The sequence below is a fragment of the Camarhynchus parvulus genome, chromosome 10 (genome assembly GCF_901933205.1).
Source record: "Camarhynchus parvulus chromosome 10, STF_HiC, whole genome shotgun sequence".
NCBI lineage: Eukaryota > Metazoa > Chordata > Aves > Passeriformes > Thraupidae > Camarhynchus > Camarhynchus parvulus.
Genome location: NC_044580.1, coordinates 17,829,802 through 17,839,985, shown reverse-complemented (window position 1 = coordinate 17,839,985; position 10,184 = coordinate 17,829,802). Strand labels below are relative to the sequence as shown.

At 45.6% G+C, this 10,184-nt stretch overlaps 1 protein-coding gene across 1 annotated transcript; it reads left to right on the top strand.

The window, feature by feature from the left end:
• Positions 1 to 4,127: 4,127 nt before the first annotated feature.
• On the top strand, positions 4,128 to 9,447 carry PARP16 (poly(ADP-ribose) polymerase family member 16). The gene is made up of 6 exons (XM_030955359.1): positions 4,128 to 4,346; positions 5,242 to 5,379; positions 6,175 to 6,381; positions 7,454 to 7,625; positions 7,974 to 8,115; positions 8,737 to 9,447. Exons 1-6 carry the CDS (start codon positions 4,155 to 4,157, stop codon positions 8,879 to 8,881), a joined length of 996 nt encoding a protein of 331 aa, XP_030811219.1. The 5' UTR covers positions 4,128 to 4,154; the 3' UTR covers positions 8,882 to 9,447.
• The last annotated feature ends 737 nt before the right edge of the window (positions 9,448 to 10,184 follow it).

The following is a 10,184-nucleotide window of genomic DNA, read 5'->3' as shown; positions in this document are numbered from 1 at the left end:
CCCATGGCACACACTCACAGCAGTTAACTAAAAAGCAGCAATACCAAAGCTAAACCAGCAGCCGTCCCACATTTCTCCTGACTCCAGAGCCTTGCCAACATGGTGCCTCTTGGAGCTGTTGGGAGAGGGATGAGTAGAAACTTTTGTTTGGGTTCAAGGTTTCTGCAAGGCACAGGCTAGAAAATCTTATCTGCTGTAGCTAACCCTGAGGGGAATTGTGCTTCCCCTCCAAAGGAGGGATAACAATGATGTTATCCAAGCTTATCCTCCCATATTTTGCAGGCCTGAGTCTACAGCAGTTGATGCTCAGGATCACCAGCACACCAAGACACACTCCCCTGAAATAGCCCCAAAAGCTTTCAGCACTTCACCTTTGGCTTAGGAACAGCTCTGTAAAACAGGGTTTAGCCCCTTGTTAAATGAGTTTGAGCAGGCAGCACTCTCAGGCAGCATCGATACAGCAAACTTGTTATCTCATCAGTATCTGTCATTGGGAACGCAGCTGAGCTGGCCGTAATGGGAGCACCATCCATTTCGAATCCCAAAGGTAGGCATCAGTTTTGGATCAATGCTCTCAGAATCTCCATTAACTGTTAAAGTGCCAGTGTCATTTTAGATCTATTTTGGGTTCATTTTTTTAAACCATAACAAGGCCACAGAAGGTCTTTCACGGCATTTTGACTCTCTTAGAGTAATACAAAAAGTGGTGGCACAGGAAGCCCAGCATCCCCAGAACTGATGTGGTTCCAAGGAAAACTTTTCCCCTCCAGCTCTCTATTCCCATTTCACCACACTGTCTTTCTTTTCCAGCTTCTCCTCAGGGACTATTGCCTATTCTCACTACTTAATCACATGCCAGGATGCCCCACTTCCAACAGCAGGGCCCCAGCTGGCAGTGTCCTGTATGTCCTGCTCTTGATCCCATGCTCTGTCCCAAAACCACAGCCCTGGGCACGCTGTGAGGTAAAAGATACAGCATGCAGAAATTCCCAAACAAGAGACACACCTTTTGCTACATGGTGTGTCATTACCCGTCCCACAGATATCAAAAGCAACAGTCTCCCTCTTTCCTCTAACACACTAATTGGTATCTTAAATGAGGGCACAGTAATTATTAATATCAGTTCAAAAGCTCAAAATAACAATGTAAAATTCCACCCAAACTCATAGAAAGAGACATCTCTACCATTTTCTAAACTTCTTCAACAGGCACCAAAAAATATTAGATCTAATGATTTATTAGTGAATGAAATCAGCCAATTAGACAGCCAAGGACTGATTTTGAAAAAAAGGATCACACAGAGCAATTTAATATCATGGGAGATAATAAACCTGTCCTGAGCTGGATCACTGAATGATGTTGCTAACAGCCTGTCAGAGATATCAGATATTTACAGCAGAATAAGGCACCACATCAGATAAAGTAAAATACATCCTCTCAAGGATATAGAAATATGGAAAGGAATCACTCCAGCTGCATTTCAAGTCTGGGTAATTTCCATAACTCCTGAGAAAAGGTTTTGTGTGGTGCTAGCTCTCTTCTTAGGGCACCCATCCATGCTGCTGGCATGTGGGAGACCCTCTGGAGCAAGCAAGTTGAAAAATAGCACAGACCTCACAGACTGGACAGTGTTTTAAACATAAAAACATGTACAGGTATCTACTAGACTGGGTAATGTAAACTAAAGGCACCTTTAAAGTAATTTTGTCTACATGTTGTCATTAAATATGTCAGACCCAAGCAAGTATTTGTGCTGTCCTAGAAATGATGGCTTAATATTACAGACTTTTTGATGCAGCTGCTATGGAAAGGTGCCTTTTTGGATAAACTAGTAAAAAGCAAGTAAACAAAGCTACAACTCAATTCAATTATATATATACTATTGTGAAATATCTTACAATTTAATGCAACAGTGCACAGGCTATGATCTATCTGGTTACATCCAAAATTTTGAAATCTCATCATTATTAAGTGTATTCAGAATTATTAAAAATTTCAAGCCATTCAAGTGGATGATTAAGAATGTGAATTCTGCACTTAGGAATCAAGTTCCCTTTTTTTTTTTTTTGCTTTTGACCAGTTTCACCTCAGACAGGATATAACACAGCTGGTGTTCCTATTAAAGAAGGCTGCCAATTGCAGCTCCAGCTATCTCTGGAAATCCAGCTACAAGATGAAAGCCCAGTAAAAGGTATTCACAACTGACCTTAGCATTTTTCTGAGCATCTGTGCATGCCTGTATCAGTTACTTTGTGGATATGTGCAATATCCCTCCTGAATGAATAAACCAAGAAAGGTGTTAGAAGACCTCAAATATTGCTACACATTTCCAAAATTTTACTCAGGACACCAATAGCATTTGGGCTGAGGAGGCTTCCACCCTGATGATGGGGATTTCTAAGACACTTTGGGACTGAAAAGAGGCTTCACAGCACTAACAGCACACCAGCATTCCAGGGAGGAATACTGAGCCTCAATTTCAAGCAACATAGGGAACACAACCTGATGAAGAGGTTAAATTCAAAAGTGAATTCCTCTCCCTTAATCCTGCAATGCCAGCCTGCAGAGATGACTCAAACAAACCTGGATTCTTCTTCGAGACTATAAATTTGGATGATAAAGGGAATTGTTGAGGAGTAATGACATCTACACATTTTTTACTTAAGTCTGTTAAAATTAGAGCTACAAAAAACTAAATTTGACACAAAAACCAGTCTCCTTAGATAACCCTTCTAGTTAATCTGCTGTTTCACACAAACACAATGCCCAAGATGGGAGTTTGCATCTGCCATGGCCCAGCAGTTGAGGGCAGGGCCCTGGGACCCTCCCAGTGCTGTGCAGAGGACGGGGCACAAGCCACCTGACATGGCCGCTGTGCAACTAACACCCCAGCACACTGTCAGTGTCCCCCCTCTGTCCCCTGCCATGGGGTCCTGATGTGCTTGCACTCTGGGTATAAAGAGCTGGGGTCCCCCTCCATGTCCTCTTTGCCCCATGGGCCATGGACCTGACTTGGTCTGTATCTGAGGTGAGTTACAGGTGACATTTCCACCCCCGACCCATAAACCCTTCCAGTCTCTGAGAGGAAAATGTAATTGCTCCCTGTACCCCCTCCAGGTCACTGCCTGAGAAGAAGATGCTGCTGTACGTTGTAGGCCTCTCGCAGTTTCCACCTGAAGAGAAAGCACCATTCTCTCATACCCCTCTCCCAGTCTCTACCTATGAGGGTGATCCCATTTTCCCCTGTACCCCTCTTCTCAATCTCCACCTGAGGGCAAGGTGCCATTCCTGTCCATACTCCCCTCCTGGTCACCCCCTGAAGGGAGGGTGCCAGGCCCCACTCTACCCATCTCTTGATCAACACCTGAGAGGACGGCGCCATTTTCCCACCGCACCTCTCTCATTCTCATCCTGAGGGGAAAGCACCATTCCCTCCTCATACTCTTCTTCATTACCTGAGGCAAAGGTGCCACTCCCTTTCGTACACCTCTTCCGATCTCTGCCTGAAGGCGGGGATGGCGCTATTCCCCACGAACCTTCTCCCGGCCTCTGCCTGAGGGGAAGATGCCACTGTCCCCTGAACTCCACTCCCGGTCTCTGCCTGAGGGGAAGATGCCACTGTCCCCTGAACCCCTCTCCTGATATCTGCCTGAGGGGAAGATGCCACTGTCCCCTGGACTCCACTCCCGGTCTCTGCCTGAGGGGAAGATGCCACTGTCCCCTGAACCCCTCTCCTGGTCTCTGCCTGAGGGGAAGATGCCACTGTCCCCTGAACCCCTCTCCTGGTCTCTGCCTGAGGGGAAGATGCCACTGCCCCCAGAACCCCTCTCCCGGCCTCTGCCTGAGGGGAAGATGCCAGTGTCCCCTGAACTCTGCTCCCGGTCTCTGCCTGAGGGGAAGATGCCACTGTCCTCTGTAATTATCTCCGGTCTCCACCGGAGGGGAAGGCGCCATTCTCCTAGACCTCCGTCCCTGCTCCCCGGCGACACGTAGTGGGGCACAGCCGCCCGCCGCCCCTCTCCTGGCGGCGCACGGACCGACAGCTCCGGAGCCGCGCGGGGCGGGCGGAGGCGGCTGCGGGGCGGGGCGACGGGGCCACGCCGCGGCCCCGGCGGCGGAAGGGGCGGCCGGTGCTCGGCAGCCCCCGCTGGGCATGTCAGCGCCGGGCCCCGGCCCCGGCGAGGCGGCCCCGGGCGCCAGGGAGGCGGCGCGGCGGGACCCGCTGGCCGCCGACCTGCGGTGCAGCCTGTTCGCCGCCGCGCTGCAGAGCTACAAGCGCGACTCGGCGCTGAGGCCCTTCCCGGGCCGCTATGCCAGCGGCGACACCAAGGACTTCGAGGGGCTGGTGAGTGCCGGAGGCCGGCCCGGGGCTGCTGCCCGCGGCGCCAGGGCACCTCCCGCGATGGGGAGCACGGGCTGCCCGCAGAGGTGAGGGCGGCGGCGCCGCAGGGTCACGGATCAAGCAGGATGAAGGGTTTATCCAGTCAAGAAATCCAGGTTTAAAAGAGTATTTGGGATTCTGACCGATAAACCCACAGTGGGAAACGCCCAGATCCGGTGTGGACAGCATGTGAAGTAACAAGCCATAGGTAACAGGTAGTGAGCTGACACGACGAGAGGGAGCGGCCTCAAGCTGCTCAAGATTGAGTATTTTGGAACATTTCTACCCTGAAAGGGTGGTTAGGCATTAGCACAGGCTGCCCAGGGAAGTGGTGGAATCACCATCCCTGGAGGTGTTCAGAAAACACGTAGATGTGGCACTGGGGGTCGTGGTTTAGTGGTGGGCTTGGCAAAGTTAGGCTAAGGGTTGGACTCAATAATCTCAGACGTGTTTTCCAGGCTTAATGTTTCTAATATTCTGTGAAGTGTTATGAGAGCTTGCCAACGTTAAATTCAAATTCATATTGAAGGATTTGCATGTTACATGGCCTGAACACTCCCACGTCAGGTCCACTGCACATACTGCCCTGTGACAGCTCGTTTTCTCTCATGAGTGTGTCTCATTGTTCCTGTACAAACCCTACAGATAGTGATGGTAAATATCACTGTTTGTAACTTACCTGCTATTTGCGTTTAGAGCAATTGACAAACTTCCCCGCAAACTGGAAACAAGTGTATCTTTCTCAGAACAGAACCTGGTTTTCAGTTTGTTGGGGTGAAATATTGTTTTGTTTTCACTAGAGGTCCCTGTTTAATCGCAATGGCACTAAGGAGCTTGTGCTAAATGCCTCTGTTGTTAGCTTGCAGATACCAAGGCTCTGCCAAGCCTGAAAGAGCTTCTGGAGTCTGTTCCAAATACAGATAAAAGGACCTGGGAGCTGTTTAGTTGGATTCTATCATCTAAAGTCTTCATGATACAAAGTACTAAGAAACAGGAGGTATGTTTTGAATTCTGAAAGTCTTAATTAGAATTTGATTTTTGAGGCAAACTTACACTTCAGAGAATATTTCCTCCTCCCAGAATTAAGCTGGTTATTGTGAGAGCTTGACAGCTGAACATAAATCCATTATTCTCTGTATATAGAGAGGAATGTTTTAAAATAAATTTTCAGGAACACTGGTTGGAAGAAATAGTTGTCAATGTCAGTAGTTGATGACTGTAGTTGATGACAGTAGTGACTGTAGTTGATTACTGCAGTTAACATAACATGCACATGTATAGTTTAGTCAGAGAATCCAATTCAGGTGTCATGGAACTGGGTCCTGCTTGTCACTGAGAAAGACAACTCTTGTCTTCTGTCCCAAAAAGTGAAAGGTTCAGAGCCACTCAGGCACTTCTGTAACAGGGATCAAAATAGTTGTAGAGATTAGCACTAAGATGAAAACAACTTCTGTTTTTGTTTTTTTCCTTTTGCAAGATCAGCTGATGAATATATTGTCTTAATAGCCAAAGTAGAATTGTGATATTGTCCTTGCATCATAAATTAGTTCATAATTACAATTCAGGTTTGGGGTTTTTTTCTGGAAACAAGATTAAGGATTTAACTTCAATAGCAAGAAACTGGCAGGATTTTTTCTGTGCATTTACTTATTCTGAATTGTGACAGTGTTAAATTCTAACTCAGAAAAGCATAATCAGAATCCATTAAACAGTACGAAGGGATGGGAAGCAGAATTTCCAGTGAGTAATCTAACCACATAAACCAACATTGATATTCCTTCCTGTTTTTAAGTACAAGAAGATCCAGGAACTCACAGGGATGTCTGGGGCTGCGGTTCCTGCTCCACACTATCTCTTTGAGATCATGTACTGTGATCAAATGAACACCAAGTTTGCTGAGACCAAGGGAGAGCGGGACCTTATCTATGCCTTCCACGGGAGCCGCCTGGAGAACTTCCATTCCATCCTGCACCACGGCCTGCACTGCCACTTGAACAAGGTGAGGCTCCTGCCATTGACACCATCTTCCCTTGCTCACTTGCAGCTGGGGACACATTTTAAAAATAGGCCCAGATTCCTTTTGGGGTATGAAACGTGCTGATGCTCTTGTACTGCTGTGTTCATTTCAGTGTAGGCCTTCGCAGATGGCCATGTTGGATTTTCTAGTACAGCCTGAGGGTAAAAACTGGAAGTGGCATGAAACCCTTTTCACCAGTGTGACAAATTATGACTGTCCTTTGCTTCTTTAAAGAAATGTCATTCCTCTGAAAATCCTGTCCTGTCTGACAGCCTGCAGCTGGGAAGTGCCTGTCTGCAGAGACGGAGGATAGTGGAGATTTTCTGCCTGGCCTTGTGTTTAGATCAGCAAAGTTTCAGGTGCTACTTGCCAGTGGAGCCTTCTTAAAATGGTCTGGTTTAGGGAGACATCCTACAGGATTTTCACCTCTTCTGATTTCAGTGGAAGGGAAGTTGAGATTCCTGGCTTTTTGTGTCAGCTGTGAGGCAGCTTTGACACCGCACCTGCTTGACATTCCAGTCAACCTGGACTGTGTTTTTCCCCACATTCTCAATGAGTAATGGTTTACTGGGTACAATGGACTTACTGGACTAATAATTTTAGCCAGTGTGGCAAATTGAAAAGTTCTTTCCTCTTTTCTAGTAAAGCATGGATTTAAATGAAGTAAAGCCTTGCCTTGTTTGGGGAGTTTGGATTACTTGAATGATGACAGTCTCAATAAACCGATGAAATGCCTTTTAACAGCGGTGCGGTCATGTTGATGTAAAATACTTTTGCTGGCAAACTAACTCCAAATCCGGGAAAGCATGAATCTGTCCACACCAAGTGCTCTGCCAAGCAGCTAATTTGAGGGATGGGAGAGGGCAGCAGCCCCACCCCAAGGAAGTTGTGCCAGGACAAAAACAGTGCATGGACCAGGCCCAGCATGGGTCAGAAAATGCCTTTCGTAATTTACCTTCAGGAGCAGAACTGCCAGTCTGAAAGGAAAGAACACTTTTATGTTGTTTGAGGTTTGCAGCACATGATTTTAGGGTAGATTTCTGCTCTGTTTCAGACATCCCTGTTTGGTGAAGGCACCTATCTGACCAGTGACCTGAGCCTGGCTCTGCTGTACAGCCCTCACGGCCTCGGCTGGCAGCAAAGTGCACTGGGCTCTGTCCTCAGCTGTGTGGCTGTTTGTGAGATCATTGACCACCCAGATGTAAAGTGTCAGGTGAAAAAGAAAGGTGAGTCTAGCACAGTAATAACTGTGTAGTAGTTACAGCTATCCTTCATGTTGTTTTTTTTTTTTTGTTAATATCAGTGGCTCCTTGAGCACTGGATGGGAGATTTACCTCCTTGTCACCCTGGTCTGGGCCATAATGTCATCCATACCAAGGATGACTAGGAGTGGTATAGCCTCAAGCAAACTTCTCACTCTATTCTTGGATGCTGAGGGATTCAGGGGAATACCAAGACTAGATTTTTGGTTATCTCATTCCAATTCTTCTGGGGGGTGTGTATGGGAGTGTTGGTTGTTTACTTTTTTTACAGTTACTTGAAGTTCTGCAATTTTTTTTCTTTTCCCAATTCAGATTCAGAAGAAATAGACAGAAAAAGAGCAAGAGTAAAAAACAGCGAAGGGGGAGACGTTCCACAGAAATACTTTGTTGTCACAAACAACCAGCTTGTACGAGTTAAATACTTGCTAGTGTATTCACAGAAGCAGCATAGGAGGTAAGAGTTCAGCTGTCTAGAGGGATGAGCTGCTAGTATAGCCAGATAAACACTTCTCATTGTTGAAAAACAACAGAAAACAACCCAGAAAGATATACTGCACTGCCAGAATTTGTTTGTAGCCTGTTTCCTATGGAAAAAAGTCTTACACCATCATGTTGCCTCTGTCTTGCTCTTTGACATTCCCAGGCTCAGCTAAATTTGCTTTTTTTACGAGACCTGTAAGCACTTAGAGTCTTTGAGAAGTCTAATTATCTGTTTGTGGCAGGAAACCAAGAGTGAATGTCTGGTGAGTGCATCTCTTACAACTGCCTCAGTTTTAACTCTGCCCTTATCTATCCTAAGTGGCAGTGTTCACTCAGCTACTCAACACATGTCTACAGGCCAGGCAGCTACAGCTCCAGACCACAGGGAAAGGTGTGAACATGGGGAGAAAAGACAGGACTGTGCACAGAGACTTAAGGAAAAGGGATGTGGTGAAAATCAGGCTTCCTTAGTTACAGAGATTGTGGAACAACTTTCTGTTTTTATAGGATTTGCTTAAAATAATGAAGCCTGAAATACTTTTTGCCAAGGTATTTGTGCATCTCTGATAGAATTCGTGCCCTTTTGCCCTTTCAGGCCTTCTAATGAATCTTCCTGGTTCTACACCTACCGTTTTGCTGCAATGATGATGCTGTACCTGCTGTTGCTGATAGTGATAGGGGCCAGCAACTCACCAACCTTCATCTACTACTGGCACAGAATGTTTGACTCAGAGAGATGAACCAGCCAAGATGATAAACTGTTCATTTCACCACGTGCCTTAACAATAACTGATCTGCAGTGCACTGCCTCTGTTCCAGAGCTCTGGAAATAAAGGTGCCCAGTTCTGTCACCAATATATTAATCCTCATGGCATCTCTGCATTTATTCTTATTTCTGTGTTCCTGGGATTCATGAGGATGCCTAGTACAGCTGAAAAGGATCACTGTGGTGCAGCTTAGCAGGAGCCAATCGTTAAGGGTCCATGGAAGAAAGGTTATTTAAGATTAATGAAAACTAAGCATGGAAACACTCAGGTGTAACTTATTTTCTGTCAAGCTGAAGTATGTTTGCACAAGTTGGAAAGGAGGATTTTTCTGGATGTCAGGCAAAGCAACCTGTTTGGGAGTCTTATCAGTGTGTTTTCAGAAACTGAATCTAGTGATGTTTGGCATGTATCAATGCAGATGGAATTACTTTTAAAATTTTAAAACTAACTTTGGCCAGGAATTTTTATATTTGAGCATAATGATTGTAAGGAAAAAAATCAACAAGAAATAAAACAACCGCCAAATGGAAGAACTTAAACGGTTTCTAGTATGTTTTTTTCCCCTCTGTAGAACATTGTTGTGTTTTAATCCCAGCTGGCAGCTAAGCACAAATCCAAAACATAGTTACTGCACTGCTATGAGGAAAATTCATTGTATCCTGGACAAAACCAGCACAGACATCTACAAGGCTAGATCAGCCATGATCTACCTTATCCTAGCTTACTGTGCAGATTAGACAAACTCAGGGTTTTCAGCGTCAGTACTGAATAAGGATTGTTCTTACCAAACTGGGGATTTGTTAGAGAATACACCATGTGCAAGTTAGTAATGCAACATACACAGGGCAATGCTCTCTCCTCTCTCCCTCCTGTCAAGTCATCTGTGTTTGCTGTTTGTTGTGTTTGCAAAGCAACCTACAACTGCCTGAAACAAAAAAAGGAGCAAAGCACTGTCCTCTGATTATTGACTGGGCATGGGATAACCCCATGAAGACCCAGGGATTCTAGGCAAAGAAAAGTCAGGTAGGTGCCACAGTTCAGTCTCTCAGTCCAGCCTTTAGTAGATTTGATAAATGCAGATTTTCATTGCACAGTGAACCCTAACCTCATAAAAACCCCAACTCATCACATATTTCCAGCAAATGAGTCTGTGATTACTAGCTTACTCATTAAATATTTCAAAGAAAATCTCTTATTTTTCTGATGTTGTTCTGGTACCTAATTGCCAGAAATAATGTCCTGGTAATCAGGTTTTTTAATTCAAGGCTGAGAGCAA

Excerpts from the sequence above, each read along its gene's own strand:
- PARP16 (XM_030955359.1), top strand. The coding sequence starts at position 4,155 with ATGTCAGCGCCGGGCCCCGGCCCCGGCGAGGCGGCCCCGGGCGCCAGG. Across the intron at positions 5,380-6,174 it reads AAAGTACTAAGAAACAGGAG|TACAAGAAGATCCAGGAACT; the intron begins GTATGTTTTGAA and ends CCTGTTTTTAAG. Across the intron at positions 8,116-8,736 it reads TCACAGAAGCAGCATAGGAG|GCCTTCTAATGAATCTTCCT; the intron begins GTAAGAGTTCAG and ends TTGCCCTTTCAG.